Raw genomic sequence first — 19,370 nt, 5'->3', positions numbered from 1 at the left:
AGCGCAACACAGGGCAACAGCAATTAGCCTGTAATATTTGGAATTCTCTTGGGTGGCCGTGACCAACAACTCAGAAGAGGACTTCTCATGCTTGGTGTTGGGGTTTTTGGAACTCTATGGCCCCTTGAGGAGAGCATTGTAAGCCCATATAGGAATTTTTGTTTGTTTGTTTCCTCTCTCTCTCACCCTCTCCCTCCCCCCCTCTCTGTGTGACATAAGGAGTATTAAGTAAAATAAATATATAAGTTACATATTCATATACAGACTTACGTATGATATAGGTGTATGTTTTAGTTAGGTAGTTAATAATACTCCTTATGGCTTTCAGACATCTTATTGTTATTTTTCATTCTCCCTTCTATATTTATATTTCTTCAATTATTTTGAAGTTTCAGTTTTTCTTTACCATATTTGTTGCTAACATGAAGAACATTTGAATTCCTTTAAAGTAACCCTAGTGCTGATTTTTCTTAAGTTATTTTCATCTTACAAGGTTTAGACTTTTTAAATAAGCTTTTAAAATATGGTTTATTTATTGTTATTTTAAATGTGCATTGCTGTTTTGCCTGCATGTATATTTGTGGGAGAGTATTGGATATCCTGGAGCTGAAGTTACAGACATTTGTAAGCTGCCATGTGGGTGCTGGGAACTGAACTTAGGACCTCTGGAAGAGCAACCATTGTCTTAATTGGTGAGCAATCTTTCCAGCCCACAGAGCCTTAAATTTTCCACTGAAAATGATATACAGTGATAGAAATGTGCCACTGACTTAAATGTTAGCCTTTATGGTGTTTCATGATAGTTTTGCTGCCATTCAGACAATACGTTTGTATACAGTGTGTCATTTCTCTATATCTGCTTTCACTATTTTTCCCTCTTTGCTCCTCTGAAATTTAATTACAATGTATCTTGGCATGTATTTCCTTGGGTATCTTATTCTTGTTTCCTCAGCTTTAAAATACATAGTTTTTTGTTTGTAGTTTAAAAAGCCTTGTTAATTATAAAGTCAGTTTCGTAGCTAATAGCTGGTATTGTAGCTTATAAAAGAATACAGCTTGAGGGTACATATATCCCTTTGATAAAAAGGAATGATGAATTTTTTTACATAGGAGGTGTGTTCTGGGATCCAAAGTGAAACATTTCTTCCTGTGGTTTCCTGCAAATTAATTTTGAGAACTGTTGATTAAAATCACTCACGTTTTATTTCATTTGAAGAAGGCAGCGTCCCTGGATTTGAGACTGATACTGATAAGCAAAGAAGTGGGATTCCCCCCTCTCCAAATTACTTGTTTTTATAGTGTGTTTTTCTAACCAGTTAAACATATCACAAAATCAAGTTTCTAAGTAGTTATGATTTGAATGAATTGGAAACCAGGTCTTAGGAACACTCAGCATCAGTCTCCGTCCCAGTGTTAGATTCCAGAGCCAAAGTGAAAGGGAGGAGAAAAGAAGGAAGGAAACACAAAACAGAACACAATTTTAATCTTGTTTCTCTCTTGTGGGGCTCTGTACATGGCAACATTGCTGAATGTCTACCTATTGTGTGACTGACAGAGCTGGATGCTAGGAATGCAGCAAAGGACTAAACACACTCTTACCGTCCACAAATCCCCACTAAAGTGGACCCCTCTTATCTAACTGACATTTGGAACCTTTTGTTTGTTTGTTTTTTCCAAATCAAATCCTGCCTCTTGCACATTCCAGTGCCACTGTTCTATTCCTCCTGTGAGCTTGGCGTTTAGAGTCCATGTACGAATGATCAGCTGGTGTCTTTCTTTCTGTGCTGTCTTATTTCTCTTAAGCACTGTAAATCTTTATTAAGTTGTGTCTTTAAACAGTTCCAAGTAATAGTTTATATTATCCCTTCTTTACTCCTATCCCTGGGAAGATGGAAAGGCTTTAGTCCTCAGACAACTAGACTGAAATTCTGATATCAAATGCTGGCACACAATAGACAACGAGTAAGTTGTATATAGTTGCAGAATCGGTGCTATAGCAAAGTAATTTGAGCAAGTTACTTTATACTTTATATAGTGCTTGACAATAGAAGGTAGTCAGTAAATAGTATCAAAGGTGTTAGATTAGCTTTTCTGAGGAGAGACATGAATATCTCTTTACCCCAGTGACAGACCAAAAATGACTACCCAACTCTAGCTTGCTGAAGCAATTAGCTTAATTGCAGTTACTTACAGGAGCATGAGGTGGAGGTGGGGTGTCATGAAACTGGAAGGCGCACCATGAAAAGGAAGGTGAAGATCTTAAAGCAGAGGGGAGGAATATCGGAGTGCATGGGGAGAAGAGAAGGTTTCCAGTGAGGGGGAAATGAACCAATCAGGGTTACACAGGAAGCGGGTGATAAGAGGGAAAGAAGAAAAGAAAGCTATGTGAAATGCCATACTATTTATTTTGCATGCTACATTAAAAGATTAATTTTAAAAATTGGACATACTTGTTTTATAGGGTTTTTTCAAATATAGTTCTAACTAGAAAAATTAGTTATTATCAACACATACAAGCATTTTCAAGAAGTTATAATTCTATTAGAAAAATCTTCCTGAGAGACACAGAGTGTCCCCCTTCCCCCCACATACAGACGGACGGACAGACAGACAAGATTGTGGCTACAATATTTTTTCCTAGTACTTCTGGTTAATGTAGTTATTAAAGAGAAAGGGGGAATGCTTTGGTAATTCAAATTCTTTGTTTGTTGATTCACATTCTTTGTGATCTATTATTTCTATATTTAGGTGAAATAAAATTTGAGAACTGATTTTCTTTTGAATTTGCAACTTTGCTGTTTTGTTTTTAATGTCCCAAATGAGCTTATGAAGACTATAATCAAATTACCCAGTAAACTTTCTGTCTCCCTGTACTAACGTATGCTTCTCTCTTTTTGCCTTCACCAGAGGAAATAAAAGTTGAAACGGAGAAACAAAGGTTTGTATGATTTCTTTTGGTTTTATAAAATTAATTTGCATACTTTTCAGTCTTGACCAAAATAGTAATACAATTATCTATAGTTTAGCATTAAAGATTTTCTTTATCTTTGTAATAAAATTAAAAATAGTTCTTAAGAAACAAGTTCATATAAGTTAGACATTTCCAAAACACTTATAGCTATATTTTAACTTCTTTTCACAAAGTTCAATGTATATTTATAAAAATTACTAGATTTCTTTGACCATGTTAGCTTCTTTAGAACATTGTAGAAATAATTCAAAAGTGTACTTCAGCATAAGGACATGCAGAAAGTCCATGGCTATTTCAAGTTTCATGAAGTATTTACATGGTAGATGTTGGGATCTTTGGAAAAAGAGAGAAATCCCATGTTGTGTCCAGCAGCTGAGGTCACTGCCAGTGGTCACCCTAGAAGATCACTTGAGCTCTCTAGGCTGTGCTTTCCTGTGAAGTACAAAAGACAGAAAAGTGGTCAGTAGTAAGGTGCTTTTCATGACTGATATTTTTTCCTCATGGATTTGTCATCATCAAGGTAAATATGGTATTCTATGTAAACTTTCTTTTTTTATCTAGTCCTCCTCATGGAGAAGCAAAAGCTGGATCAGGCACCCTTCCACCAGTGAAATCAAAGACAAATTTTATTGAAGCAGACAAGTACTTCTTACCCTTTGAGTTGGCATGCCAGTCCAAATGTCCCCGCATAGTTAGTACATCTCTAGACTGTTTGCAGGTATGTATAAAATGGTATCTAAAGCGGTCTGGTTTCAGTGTATTTCTAATATTGCTCACAGTTGATGGTTTAGACATGACCATGAAAGCCTTGAACTTTTGAGGTAAAAAACAAAATAGTCACTTATATTCCAGATACACAGTAGCTGCAAAATGATGTTTCTTCTTAGCATTAACAAAACCATTAGCAAAACAAAACCTAAGGTGTTGGTTTGCTCTCTTCCCATCAGTGCTACAATACTGTTGTATGTTTTGTTTTTGAGATGGATACTCACTATGTTCCCTGTGTGGCCTTGAACTGGTTTCAAGCAGTCATTCTACCTCAGCCTCCAAGTAGAGAGTCCCACAGGCATGTACCACTGAGCTGAAGTCATCACTTGGAAGCGATTTCACTAAACCCCTACTAGTTTATAGAGTGCAGCATTTCCATGCTGACACTGTTGCCATCTTACTATTTTGCTCACCCTGTGACATTCATTAATGTCAGAAATTGTCATGAGTACTTTTTCTCATACACAAACACACCATATCTTAAAAATTCTGTGAGGCAAGTTTCCAGATTTTGGGTGTTTGTTTTCAGGTAGTGTCACTGTTTGGGAGGTAATATACACTCAACTAAAAGCTTAGTAGCCAAGAAGAGATGACAGGTTCTTAAGATGTGTTAAAGATAAATTCATCTGATTTATGACCTTGCTTTCACTGAAAAATTAGCATTACTAACATCTCATGCCTTTTTCCTAGTACAAATGGTAGTAGTGAATGGATAATTCTGAGATTTTTCTTTTTTTGCAGCCACTATTTGCAAACTGGATGTCATAAAAAAATGATGACATAAGTTGGAAAGAGAGTTGATGTCATTTAAAAGTGTTAAGATAGTCCCCCCCCCCAAAATACTATCAGTAAAACCTGGTTTACATATTAAGACCTGGCTGTCTAGAAGTATTACCTATTAGTTTTGTTATTGCTTTGTTTTTGTGATTATTGCAACTACAACTAGTTTTCCAAGTATAGTAATTTACAGGAAAAAGTAGTCTTTGGCTTTGATTATTTATACCTTGATGTTTTTGTTTAAAATTTAGTATATATTCATTCACCTATATGTCAGCTCATAGTGTATGTGTTAGTTCTCTTGACTAGGTGCTCTATTTTGTCTGTTTCAGAAACTTATTGCTTATGGGCACTTGACTGGCAGTGCTCCAGATAGTACGACACCAGGCAAAAAGTTAATTGATAGAATTATTGAAACAATATGTGGCTGCTTCCAAGGCCCTCAAACAGATGAAGGAGTTCAGTTGCAGATAATAAAGGTAATTATATAAAAATCAGTGTGTTATTTTTATTATTACAATTTTAAAACCATCAGCTTTTCACCTTGAACATATTAGGAAGAGTTGTTTTCTGTCCGTTTTGGGTGTGACAGACAATTGGGATATTATTTAGAACCTATATAAGATCTGTTGTTTTATGCCATTAGAAGAAAAACTACACTTTTATATCTCTTCTCTTGGCCATCCCACTTAGGATTGAATCCTTTGAGTCTTGAGTTTTTCTGAACCTACCCTGCTTTTTATATACATCTTTCAAGTTTTAAGATGATTCATAAAGTTGTGACTTTACTAGTTTTCTGAATTGTTAGCTCCTACGTGGTGTCCCTTCTTAGCCCATGTATCACCACGTATACTGTCTGTCTAACCAGCTTTCAGTACTCTTTTGTGCCCATCCATCTATTGAGCCTGTTAAAAAAAAAAAAGTCCAAGTTTAGTTGTAATGAATCTGGATGGTTGAATCCTTTTAGAGAAAAACTAGCCATGTTGTAGTTGTTAATGTACCTGTGGTAGTGTTAGTGTGTTTATATATTGATGTGTATTGTATGAGACCTCAGTTGTGATAGTGTAAACATTCTGCTTTTTATGAACACGAATATTTCTAATGAAATTTAGCTAAAGAGTGCTTAGGAGTTCAGAGGCCTATGAGAAAACTACTTCTAGAGTAGTGGAGGCCTCAGATATTTTAGTAGTTGGTAATTATTCATGTTCATGGTAGATAGAAATCTATACACATTACTCCTAAAGTGTCATTTTTTTTTAATTTTTAATTTTAAAATGAAAGTATGTATTTTTTGTGCATAAACTCTGGATGCAGAAAATTGCTTTTGTGTTTCTTTCCTTACAGGCTTTACTTACTGCAGTAACATCACAACACATAGAAATTCACGAAGGAACTGTGCTGCAAGCTGTGAGGACATGCTACAATATCTATTTAGCCAGCAAAAATCTCATCAATCAGACAACAGCCAAAGCTACTCTTACTCAGATGCTAAATGTTATCTTTGCACGCATGGAAAACCAAGCAGTAAGTATTGAAAGAGGGTGAGAGAACACCAAGGCCTTTTATTTTACTGACTCGTTTGACTTTGAACAAGATGTGCTTTTAATCTCACAAAAAAAGTATATGCTTGATTACGTCATGGAGGTGTTTGTGAATTGATGTTTTTATCAAACTTACTTTAATAAAGCATAAAGTAGATATAAACTACCTCATTTGACCTGTTCACATATAAAATTGAGTCTCAAAATGAGGTGTATTTTTATGTTGATGAAGTATGTTAGTATATTTTATTTCTTCCGTACAGTAAAGCACTATGATGTTTCTTATCCTTAAACCTACTTCAGGTTGGTTGGGAAGAAATTAAGAACGACAGACTAAGTTTGATTTTTATTTGTTTTCATTTACATCTTATTTCTCAAGTCTTCATAATCAAAATCTTTTATTTTGCAGAAAGACTGCAAAAATATTTGAGAGGGGTTTTTTCCTTCACCCTTGACCTTTTTTCTGTTTTCTTGACCTGTTTTTTCTTTTGTTTTTGTTTTGAAATTTCGTGTGTATATATGTGTAAAGTATGCTGGCATGCTCCCATGTGTATGTGGAGGCCAGATGTTGACACTGGGAGTCTTCCTTTGTCTTATCTGTCTGTCTGTCTGTCTGTCTTGAGATAGGGTCAGCCTCAGGCTCTGTTTGTCTTTAGCTTCCCAGCAATAGAGCTAGAGACACCTCTGTCGGGGTAATCCCTCAGAAGTACCTGCCCATTCCTTTCTGAAATTTTTAACTGGCTTAGCCTTTTGTAGCTACAGCTGTGAGTTCATGTGCACAACAGCCGTGTCATGTCCCAAGGCCAGCACTTGACAGTACTACTTGCCATCCTTTGGGTCTTTTTGCTCTATTGCCATGATGTTCCCTGAGCCTCACCATAGGTATGATATGGACAGCCAATTTATGTTCAGTACACAGTCACTTATTTTATTGATTTTTAATTTTTTCCCTTTTCAGCTTTGAAAGCAACCATTTCAACAAGGAGCTTGCCTCCTTCAGTAGGGCAAGGACATTTATTTAGAAACCAAATTCTGGGGTTCACCAAGTTAACTAGTATGTTCATTGTCCTCTAGTTATGGCCCTGGCTCTCTGAGCAGATATAGGTGGAAAATATGCATATATTCTAGTCTCTCCTCCACCCTTCTCTACATGCATATGTGACTTTTTCTCTGTGCATATTTAAAGCCAAATGTTTATATTGACATTTCCATTTCCAGTTCAACATCATAGAGTTCATTTTAGACTTCTCCCTTGATTTCCTTATAACGCAGTATGAAATGTGGCTTTTCATTTGATGTTGTTGTTTGTTCTTTAAATGTTATGCATGTACATAGTGCATCTTAGTCATAGCCACATTATCATTCCTCTCCACCCCCTCAACACATTACCCTCCCAGTTCATGTTGCTACTGCCTGGTTCTTCTCTACCTCTCCTTAAAAAACAAACAAACAAACAAACAAACTACTGAGTCTAATTAGTGTTACCTACAGTCACATGGTATGGTCAGATCCTCTGGAGCATGGGCTACCTACCAGTGGCCGCATCCCTGAAGAAGATGTATTCTCCCTTTCCTAGCTGCCATTAGTTGCCAGTAGTTCCTCACCTAGGTGCAGAGCTTAAGAGCTTCTCCACCCACACTAGACTGCTGACTGGTTTGGTGATGTACATGTTTTGCAGGTAACTGAACTGTGAATTCATGAGAGGAATGGCCACGTCATGTGTCTAAAAGATGCATATGATGGCACTTTTCGGCACCCTCTCTGACTCGTAACATTCCTTCCACTCCTGCTCCCTGACCTCAAGGCAGGAGAGGTTGACATAGCTGTTTCATTTAGGGATAAGCATTCAACAGTCATTTATGCTTAGCTCTCCTGATGAGTTCTGAGTCTCTAACCACTGCCCACTGCAAAGGAAGCTTCTCTCATCAAAGCTGAGAGCAGCCTAATTTAGTGATTGGATTGGTGACACAGCTTCACTGGGTTGAAAGGTGATGTTCTCAGACCCTCTGATTACGAGCAAGCTGCATAGTAGTCTCAGAAGCTTGTCTCCACTCTAATTATGCATCTAATAGTGTCTTTATTTGTAAAACAAGAGTTTGGGACTGTTAACCATAGGGGTTTTTTTAGATATTAGAATCAATTTTATTCTTATAATTATATCATTTGAAATGTTACTGGAGATTATGGGATATTATTTAATACTGTAAAATATTTATCATTGTGGAAATTAACCCTATGATAATCCTTCGTATCAGCTCATGAAGAGTGAAAGAGATGCATAAGGAACAATGAGATTCTAAAAAATGAAATACTGGGATTTCATTTTAGATGATATTATATACACAAAAAAGACAGATTTTCTAAAGTAAAAGTCAAACATTGATAGGTGTAATTATTTTTATGCTTACTGGATGACTGAACAAATGATGTAAGCCCTCATGGCAATCTTACTTACCAACTGTGGTTTATGGTTTAATACACTGTATAATTTAAAAAGTGTTTGTATAATAATGTCAGAACATGTTACAAAAGGGTATGTGCTGGAAAGTTTGTTTCCCATTTCCTAATCACCCCATATGAATGTTTCTTGTGTATCTTCTTAGTTTTTATTTCCAGGTACATAGACTAAAAGGAGAGAAGGAAGGAGGGAGGGAGAGAGGAAGAGGGGGGGGAGGGGGAGAGAGGGAGAGAGAATGAAAGAGAATAAATATGTGTGTGATGTACTTTTGTACTTTGTTCTTATTGATTTTTATTTGTTTTTAGGTAAATATATATTGGCAGCAATCCAGTTACTACTTGGAGCATTAAAATTGTTTTTATTTTGTTTAGATAGTATATTTTCATAACATCACACATCAAATACAAGGTCTGGAGAGATAGCTCAGTAGCTAAGAGCACTTGCTGTTATTCCAGAGGACCCCAGTTTGGTTCCTAGTATCCAAATCAGATGGCTTATAATCCAGTACCCTTTCTGGCCTTCATGGGACACATGTGACATTCACTTGTGAGAACACATGCATATAAATAAAAATAGTAAAGTATGAACACCAAATATAGACAAATAAAATATATATATTACTGAGGACTTTCTCCCTCTTCTTATGCACCAATTTTCAGACATTTAAGGAGTAATATTGTTTCTTTTAGTATATTTTATGTTGGTTCTGATGGACTGTAATTTCCAGGCCCAAAGAAAAAGGATACCTTATTCAAAGGGTTAATAAGTAGTTGGGTGAATATGAAGCTACTTATTTTACTAGTACCAGAAATCATTTTGTTCTTTCCAGTTACAGGAAGCCAAACAAATGGAAAGAGAAAGACATCGGCAGCAGCATCACTTGTTACAGTCTCCAGTAAGCCATCACGAGCCCGAGTCACCTCATCTTAGATATTTGCCACCTCAGACTGTTGATCATATAGCCCAAGAACAGGAAGGGGATCTTGATCCCCAAACACACGATGTGGATAAAAGTCTCCAAGATGACACAGAGCCTGAGAACGGATCTGATATTTCCAGTGCAGAGAATGAACAGACAGAAGCTGATCAGGCAACTGCAGCTGAAAGTAATCTTGAGATGGGGCTGTGGGGGGCTTGCATTTAAGGAACATGATGGGATGGGTTTTCGCTGAAATGTAGAAAAATGATGTAATGGCTACCAATAGTTTGATAATGTGATTTTTTTCTATCAGTGGTAAAACCTGCACCATATCTCTTACTGACACTGCCCCTTCATCAGCATCTCACAATTAATGTGCTGTGTAGACTTCATTGGGAACAGACACACCTTTCTAGAAAGAATCATAAATACCTGTTACAAGATTATATAGGTGCTTTGATTTTCTTTTTCCACATTAGCTTTATAGCAAAGGTCCACTCAGTAAGGGCTTTTAGAATATGGTTGAAAATTTAACATCATTTTCATCACACGTATTGTGTCTGTTATCCTAGTACTAGGGAGGCAGAGGCAGAAAGATTATGACTTTGAAGTTGGCCTGGACTATACAGCAAGTACCTGTTTTAGGAAAAAAAAGTAAATTTAAAAGCAATTTTGATTAATCAAGTAACATAGAAAAAGTTTGTTTAAAATACAGCTACAGTAGTCAACAAGGTTAAGATGTTCTCTCTCAATATTTTTCTTCTTAAAATCTATGTGTATGTGTGTGATGTGTGTGAGTGCAAGTATGGCACAGTGCGTATGTCTGGTCAGAAGACAGATTTTAGATGTCAGTCTGCCTTTCCACACTGCTGAAGACAGACTGCTCGCCTGGGAGCTTGGAGCGCCTTTCCTGTCTCCACCTCCCGCCTCACTGTGGGAGACTACAGACAGACAGATGACATCTTGTGGGCTGTACGGATTTAAACTTAGCTCTGCATGCTTGCACAGCAGCACTTTATCCACTGAGCCGACTCCCTAAGCCTGTGGTACATTGTCCACAAAACATTTCCATGGAAAAGAAGTTATATTGTCATAAAGTTAATTTTTACATAGGTTTTTCTATAGAAATAAACAAATGAAATTCTTTTCTCTTTATTCTTTGAGCCAGCCAGGGAGTTTGAGTTATTTCCTTTTCTTGTTCCTTAGCCTGACTTGAAAAATGGTAGAAATTGTGTTACTTTCTGTTCTGGATAGTTAGACTTCATCTAAAATTTGTTTTTTCTTTTTAATTTGAAGAAAGACCTCAGCTGTCGACATTCTTTAAAATCGTGTTTACTACAACTCAGTAGGTGCATAAATAGGTGGATGTGTGTACATCCATGTGTGGAGGCCAAAAGTCAACTTCAAGCATCATTCTTTGGGTGCAACCCATTTTATTTTGAAATAGGGACTCTGACAGGCTTGAAGACTCCCCAGTGAGGCCGGGCTGACGAGCCAGCAACCCCCAAGGATCTGCCTGTGCCCAGAACCGATGTAATAAGTATATACCACCAAGCCCAGTTTACATGTGTACAGTACTTCCATTACTCTAGCCTCACCCCTCTTCTCCAAGCAAGTTCCTTTTTCATATTCATGTTTTTGTTTTGTGACCCACTGTGTTTAACTTGGGCCATCAATGTGACTGAGTATATGTTTCTCCATTGGAGTATCGTGGGCTTACCAAAGAGCCCTAATGGCAGTGGACAGTGGTAAGTGACTCCCCAGTTTCTGAAATCTATCAATAATCACTAGTTGAGTCAGACCTGGGAGAAAGACCCCATCCAGCTGACCATTAACAGGTCCATTCTTGTGCAAGCTGTGTGTAAGCAAGTACAGTTGCTTTGATCCTTGATTGGAGTGTCTGCATCATGCCTAGAAGAAAGATAGCATTCTTCAGCTCTTCTTTCAAAGTTCTTACATATTTTGGTTCCCTCATCTGCAGTTTATAGGTGATGGTATAAATGTCTTCTTTACAGGTCAGCATTTAGCCTCTATTTATTCTTAGCACCTAGTACAGTTATGTATTCCTGCACAAAAGGTCTCCTGGGGTAAGGCTGAGCGTATCATTTGCCTTTGATACCCAGCTGGTAGTTTTGTTCTGAGGTGGTATTTTGCTATGGAGCCTTGGCTGTTCTAGAATGTGTTGTATAGACCAGCCTTGAACTCACAGAGATCTTCCTGCCTTTGCCTCTGCCTCCCTAGTGCTGACCTGAGCTTTTGTTTTTTTTTTTAATGAGTTCTGAGTATCAGATTCAGGTGCTCATGTTTTCATGACAAGTATTTTACTAACTGGGCTACCTTTCCAGTTGTCTTTTTGTTTTATTGGAAAAGGCTACCTTAGGCAAACCAGCTATTCACACTAGGTAAGCTACTGCCCAGTGAATGCATGTGTTTTGTCTAAAATATGTTTGACAAAATTGGTCCACTTTTCACTACATGTTTAAGTTGATTCAAAGGACTGATCTCTGACAAAGGTGGGATTCTGTTTGTTTATTATATTCAGCAGACAGATGTTGAGCATTCTGTATTGTGTGTTCTGAGTGCTAGAATTCAGGATTATGATAGATGTAGCTATTGCTTTTAATGTGTTTACTGCGTTTAGCCTACCTAAAGGGTCTGATGGTGGTGAACAGGTATAGTGTTCCTACACATAAGATTTCTTTTCCCACAGAGGGATCTAAAGGCTAATTTTTTTCTGGTATGTTTACTGATTGAACACACTTAACAGATGTGTGATACTAACTACTGTGTAGGACATGGAGGCAGTAGATTAAAAGCAGTACAATCATAGCGAGGACAGACTTTGGGAAAACAGCATTATCACCTCATAATGCTTTATAATAGTCTGCATGGGGAGCAGTGGACATTACTGTGGTTGGAAGCCATTGGTCTAGGGAGGTGTTTCCAGTTCCTGCAGTGTCCTAAAGTATTGACTGAACCACCTTGAGATACTTTGAGCATTTCAACAGCCCCAGCTGTGATCCTGTCTGTCTGTAGTTACCTGGACAAGCTTTCAGATTACATTGTTTTCTTTGGCTGCTCAGAAGTCCTGCAACATGTTTCTCTTTCAAAAAAAAAAAAAAAAAAAAGCATGAATTCAGTTTTACATTGGAAATATAGATTCTTTTGTGAAGAAAGAAGGAGTAGAAACACTGATGTGTCCCAAGTAGCTCAATATCTGTCACTTTAGGTATTTTCTGTAGTAAAACGCAATATTAATATTTATATCAAATAAAGTTTAGTTCCTTTAGTTTGATGTTGGATACGGTTTAGTACAGACATATATATGGTGTTGTAAAAATATAAAAAACGTATTGTTGTCTTTTGTCCCACTAGGATCCGACACCATGGTGCCCTAAGATATCTGCTGGATATCTTAATTCTCAGTCAGCAAAGCCTCTCACCCGCTTTGCACCATCCCATATCCCACTGCCGAAGGCCTCTCTCTCTGAGCCTGGCAGCAATCTCCCTACCTATCTAGTTCCCAAGGCAGGTTTCCGTGCCAGAAACACATATCCCAACTCCGTGGTGGCCCAGACCAGCTGCCCCACACTCCATTACACGTGAAAATCTACACATGAAAGAACACACAACACAATAACCTTTGACCCAGTTGATAAGATATACTTGCCCACCTAAACATACAAAGCCCAGTACTACCCATCCCTTAAGAACGTTAATAACAACCTGTAAATACACAGAGAAGAATCTTAACGTCACCTGCCATATTGTCCTGCCATGGCTTCTCTCCCTCTCCCTCCTGTCTCTTCCTCCTTTCCGTTCCAGTCCACTCCTCTTCCTTCAAACTTTTCTCCCGCCCATCCTTCCTTCTCCTCCAATGACAGGCCTCCTTCTATCTTGTACCTGCCTCACCTGTGACATCATCCCACATATACGTACTAAGTACAGGTTAATGTGCACAAGACATTGAAAGTGCTTTATTTAGAATACATAATAAACATTTAGAATACATAATAAACATTTTGCTTTATTTAGAATACATAATAAACATTTAGATTACATGATAAACATTTAGAATTTATTTAGAAGTTTGGTTCTTTGTAGGACTAATCTATGGAATCTCATTAAGTTGAATAGTAGTTTAATAGCTGATCAAAAGTGAGTTTGAATTTCAAAAATACTTGAATATTGACCTGGTCACAAATTCTGAAAATTTAACAAGATAGTGTCCCAAAATATTTATACCCATTTGATTTTTTTTTAAAAAAGTGTTTCGTTATACATGTCTGGTAGAGGTTTCTTAGAAAGTTAAAATAATGTCTCAAATTTTTGTCTTTCAAAGCATTATCTAAAAATGATATGTTGTATGATGGAGACTGTGAGGAAAAGCCACATGATATTGTCCAGAGCATTGTAGAAGAGATGGTGAACATCATTGTTGGAGGTAGTGTACTTCATTTGAAATTAGTTTATTCTGTTTTACAGGAGTTCACCTGACCATGGAAACCCTGTAATATGGAACCAAAGGAGTAAAATTGTAAATTGTGAAGTTAGTGTTTGTATGTATGTAAATGTCTGCCACATGCAGGATGCCCCTCCCCAACCCACACAGACTGCTTTCTAAGATCTCTAGTGGAGGCTTCCGGCCACCAGATAGCATCACACCCTGTGTCTACCCCTTCTCCTTTCCACAGGCGCACAGGCCTACTGCCTTCCCATGCCCTGTGGTCAGAACATCTGAGTCTGTGTCTGTCAGCAAACCAGGAAGCACATCTTTCTCCACAGTTGTGTAGTAACTTCAGCTATGACTTTTTCTCCATGTAAAACTTTTACATTTTTTACTTATTTTGCCACTTTTTCCTTTAAAGTCACCTTTCTTTAGCTTATCTGGACTTGACTTACTCTGGGGTTGCTGTTAACTACAGGAAGGGCTGTGCAGATATGTGTTAACAGATTTGATAGCAGGCATCATTGAGTGTCTGGGTAGCAATAAAGAGATGATTAGATGTAAAAGGGGATTTCCTATAATAAATGTGATATCATATAATAGAAAAAAATAATGGAAGCAATTTAACAGGGTTATAAGTTCCAAGGTTAGGATTTTGGATCTTATTCTAGGACAAATGAATCAGTATTGGAGATTTTAGAACTGAGAATTTTGATGAGAAAATCTACACTTTAAGAAACCAAATCTGAAAAAGGAAGCCCTTTAAGAGATGAGCACAGTAGTCTGGTCTAATTATAGTAAGACTAGAAAGTGAAAGAAAGCAGGAACACTGAGATGACAGTCTTTAGATCCACTTAAGTAGCTAAAGAAGAGAAAGTAAGTGTGTCATACACAGCCAGCTCCAGGGCTGCTCCACGGTGTGGCGAGTCACCGAGGAGACTCACAAGACTCCACACCAGAGTCGTCCTCACTGATAAGCTCATTACAGCCCAAGGTACAGAGTGATACCATTAGAGAGAGACAGGAGAGATAGGAGATGAACTCTAGAGGAAATCAGCTATCTACTTTGAGGAATGAAGATATTTTTAATTCTTCCAGTATCAAATTAGTTAACATTATCAAAATGTTTATTATGTATTTTAGGCATCAAGTCTAAAATTTTCATTGCTGACAAATTGTACTTTCTGCCTAACATGCACTAAAATTCCAGGCTCCCAAAAGAAAAGTTGGTTCACCACGGTGCCAATTGTTTATACAAATGTTTGGACTCAGTGAGCCATACTGATCAGCTCTGGATGGAAACACTCCTAAAAGTTAAGATACCAAAAATTAGCTAAAGGACAGCACTTAAAGTACGCTTTTCTAAGGTGTTATTACCTCTTTGTCTCATTGGTAGCGTCCCATTTATAAAATTCAGTACATTAGATATTTAGTGACACTATTGGCAGAATTAAGTGATAGTATAGAAGGTACTTGGGGAAAAGCACTCATGCTTTTGATACACTGCATTTGACAGTATCTGTATAGTCATGTGTATGAACACAGTGCAAATTAGCACTTTTCCTAAACAGAGAGCAGGTGCTACTGGTGCATTGTTAGTAAGCTTGTGTCACTATGATGAGTACTTGAGAAAGTAACACAAGGGGAAAAAGATATGCTTTGGTTCACATTTTAAGAGATTTGAGTTCAATGACTCTGTTCTAGTGCTCCTGGGCTGTAGTGAGGCCGAAACTCACGGCAGGAAGCATGTGCCAGAGCAAGGCAACTTTTCTCCAGGAAGGTAGTAGGAAGCAAAAAGAGGGAGTGAGGGACCCATCTCCCAGGGACTGCTTCCTTCAACCAGTCCCCACTGACTAATAGCACCTCCAAAAAATAGAGTACCACAAGCTAGGAGCTGTGCCTCAGCACAGGAGCCTGTGATGGACCTTTCGTTTATAACACTCTGCTTTTTACCCTGAAAGTTTCATGAACATCTCATGTTGTAAAATGCGGTTAATCTAATTCCATGAGTTCCCAAAGTACTAACAGTTAGGGCATTTGTTTAAAAGTCTTTACCAAAGCAAATCCGTAACTGTGAGTCCCTTCAGGTCAAACAGCGAGATATATAAATTCACATTCCATAGGGAGGACTGGGAGCCAAGAAATGCTGCATCGCCTCAGGACAAACAGTAAACCCTATGGCTGCACATTAGGTGTGCAGGGCATGTAGTGATGCACCCTAGAGTCCAAAGCCAGCCACTGCCCTCTGCCTTGGCTCATGCTTGTTTTCTGGCCAAACTGCAAGCTTTCAAACCCTTTTGCTTATTTTTTTTTTCTTCCCAATTCTCACACACCCTGACTAAAACAGTGCAGTAACTACTGTGCCATAGCTTGATTGCTGGCAGCCTTGGAGTTGTCCCCACTAAGTTAGTCTGTCCCTGTAAATGCCACATGCTACAGAGTTGCAGGACACAGGTAAAATGTAGACACTTTTATTTTTGCCAGTGTCATAGTGTACACAACCAATTTTCTAATGGTGTAAAGACCTATGTATGCATGCATGTGTAAAGACATAGAACAGAGGTAGACCTGTGTATGCATGCATGCGTAAAGACATAGAGCAGAGGTAGACCTGTGTATGCATGCATGTGTAAAGACATAGAGCAGAGGTAAACCTGTGTATGCATGCATGTGTAAAGACATAGAGCAGAGGTAAACCTGTGTATGCATGCATGTGTAAAGACATAGAGCAGAGGTAGACCTGTGTATGCATGCATATGTAAAGACATAGAGCAGAGGTAGACCTGTGTATGCATGCATGTGTAAAGACATAGAGCAGAGGTAGACCTGTGTATGCATGCATGTGTAAAGACATAGAACAGAGGTAAACCTGTGTATGCATGCATGTGTAAAGACATAGAGTAGAGGTAGACCTGTGTATGCATGCATGTGTAAAGACATACAGCAGAGGTAGACCTGTGTATGCATGCATGTGTAAAGACATACAGCAGAGGTAGACCTGTGTATGCATGCATGTGTAAAGACATACAGCAGAGGTAGCAGAGGTGCTCATGACTGAATGCAGATACTCCTAGGCCAGTTCCTCATACCCTCCTGACAACACACGAGTTCAGGCTTCACTGGTTACTCCATAAGCAGCAGTCTGGTTGTCTGAGGTGCCACCAAAACTAGCCATTACAGTCTGCTTACCAAATTCTAGACCATTGGTTCTCAACCTGTAGGTCATGCCCCCTTTGGGAGGGTCACATATCAGATAGTTTTCATATAGAGATGTTTATATTAGAATTCAAAAAAGGGAGCAAATTTACAGTTATGATGTATCAACAAAATACTTTTGTAGTTGGGGGTTACCACAGCATAAGGACTATTAAAGGGTCGGGGTCGCAGCATTAGGATGGTTGAGAACCACTGTTCTAGGCTTTCTTTAGCACACTTTCCAAACTTTTCCAAGTTCTTCCTAAAAACTTTCCCCCAAAACTTTTGACTTGCATTGCTCGTACAACCACAGTACCAACTGTCATTTCTTAGTGTTCACGTTCCTAGTCCTTTTGTCACATGATGAGTATCTGGGAGAAATCATTATTTTGGCTCCCAGTTCCAGGGTGTGGTTTTGGCTCTATTGCTTCTGGGCTGTGGTGAGATGGAATGTCATGCTAGGAGTATGTGGCGGGAAGAGCAGAAGGCACGTATTTGGGGTAAGTGGGAAATGGCAGCCTTCACAGACATATCCCCAGTGACCTACTTCCAACCCAGGCTTCCAAACTGACATTGCCAGCTGGGTATTAAACCCTGGACACACGACCCTTGGGAGAGCCTGTGAGTCGTGGCAGGTGTCAGTCTATTAAAATTGATAGTGGAAGTCCCAAGGTCATCCAGTGAGAAAGTGTAGAGACTAAAGAGTCTACAGTATTAGGAATATTAATTAAAACCTTAAAACATTTAAAACCTTATAGTTACAGAGAAAATAAGAATGTTCCGTTTCCATATATCCTCTTAAAAACAGTGCATTGTGAATTGGGTTGGTGCATTATAAGCTCATGCGCCAGTTCTTGCTTGTTTGGAGAGTGTTGGGGGTGGAGTTAGGTTCTGGAGCATCCTAGGCCAGTGTTGTAGTGTTGGGGTACATCTGCAGCCCCCCTCCCCATTTTTATAAAGTATCATTGTAGCACAGCCATGCATAGGTACAGTACACACTGACTTATAAAACCCCAGATATGTAGGGTCTGATGTCTTACCAAACAATCTTTGCCAGTACCTAATACAGCTACAGATTAGGAAGTAGAAGTTCTCATGCTGCAACACTTTACTTAGGAAAGTCTCAAACATAGAGAAAACTTCAAAGAGCAGTGTTATGAGGACCTTTATTCATTAACACTTTCGCTCCCTTTACTCTATGTGTTTACGCATAGCATGCCTACATAGGTCTTTTGAACCATTAGAAAATTGGTTGTGTACATTATGACATTGCTCCCCTGTATAATGCCCAGATATAAAATATATTTTCTGTAAATAAGGACATTAATCTTACTTAACCTTAATTTTATTTTCACACCTAGGAAAATTGCCATCTTTTCAAAAATATCTAATATAGTTAAGAATTTTCCCACTTGTCCCAAATATGTGCCTCTGGTGTTCTTTTTTTTTTTTTTAAATCCAGGACCCAGTCTCAGTACACACTTCATATATTATCTGTATTTGATTTTAGTGACAAGTCCTCTGGCCTTTATCAAAAAGAATTGAGTATTTGTTTGAGAAGAGGTGGATAGCAACGGAAGTTCAGCAAAATGTCTCCGTGTTGTAACACTCGTCAGAGCCCAGTCTAGTGAGTTAGTGTATATTAAAAGCAGGCCTCTGCTTAAGTACTTCTAGAACAACCTTCTGTCCGCTAAGCGGGTTATTGCCAGTGCAACTTAGAGACCGTATTGGGAAGCGTGCTAAGTGGATATTTGCACTGTAGTAAATACATTACATTTAAAAAGTGTGCCAATATATATTTTACTTTGCTTTTTGGTCACTTTCATTTTAGATACTCTGATTTTGTTTGTTTGTTTTGAAGTACACTGGTTTAGTCAGTTAGAGGTGAGCATCTTTTCTTACCGTTTCAGACATGGGGGAAGGAACAGCTTTAAGTGCAAGTGCAGATGGCAACGCTGGAGCTGTAGAGGATGGCAGTGACAGTGAGAATGTCCAAGCCAATGGGATCCCGGGAACACCCATCTCTGCCGCATACACACCATCGTTACCTGACGACAGATTGTCTGTCTCCTCCAATGATACTCAGGTATATATGGGGTGAGGTGGAGAGGAGGACATGGAGGTCTGCCAGGACCTTGAGCAGATCTTCCCAATCGATGCTTTTGTCCGATTTGGGCTTGTGGAAATAGGGTTTTGAGTAGATTTCTTTCTTTTTTACTATAACTTAGAGAGCAGTTTGTTCTCTTAAGATATATTAAGGGCTACGTTCCAACCGTGATTCCATTTCATCTGTG

The 19,370-nt window shown here is 38.4% G+C and overlaps 1 protein-coding gene across 1 annotated transcript in view; it reads left to right on the top strand.

Moving 5' to 3' along the window:
* The window catches only part of Arfgef1 (ADP ribosylation factor guanine nucleotide exchange factor 1), a 94,225-nt gene that overhangs the window by 13,124 nt on the left and 61,731 nt on the right, over positions 1 to 19,370 (top strand). Inside the window, exons 2-8 of the mRNA XM_032906650.1 lie at positions 2,908 to 2,938; positions 3,533 to 3,689; positions 4,849 to 4,995; positions 5,861 to 6,040; positions 9,345 to 9,621; positions 13,777 to 13,878; positions 18,987 to 19,162. Of these exons, the coding sequence (XP_032762541.1) occupies positions 2,908 to 2,938; positions 3,533 to 3,689; positions 4,849 to 4,995; positions 5,861 to 6,040; positions 9,345 to 9,621; positions 13,777 to 13,878; positions 18,987 to 19,162 (1,070 nt within the window). The remainder of the gene's footprint in view (positions 1 to 2,907; positions 2,939 to 3,532; positions 3,690 to 4,848; positions 4,996 to 5,860; positions 6,041 to 9,344; positions 9,622 to 13,776; positions 13,879 to 18,986; positions 19,163 to 19,370) is intronic.

The sequence above is a fragment of the Rattus rattus genome, chromosome 1, assembly GCF_011064425.1.
Source record: "Rattus rattus isolate New Zealand chromosome 1, Rrattus_CSIRO_v1, whole genome shotgun sequence".
In the NCBI taxonomy this organism is placed as follows: domain Eukaryota; kingdom Metazoa; phylum Chordata; class Mammalia; order Rodentia; family Muridae; genus Rattus; species Rattus rattus.
Note: the sequence above shows the minus strand (reverse complement) of the source record. Positions and strands in the feature narration are given on the sequence as shown.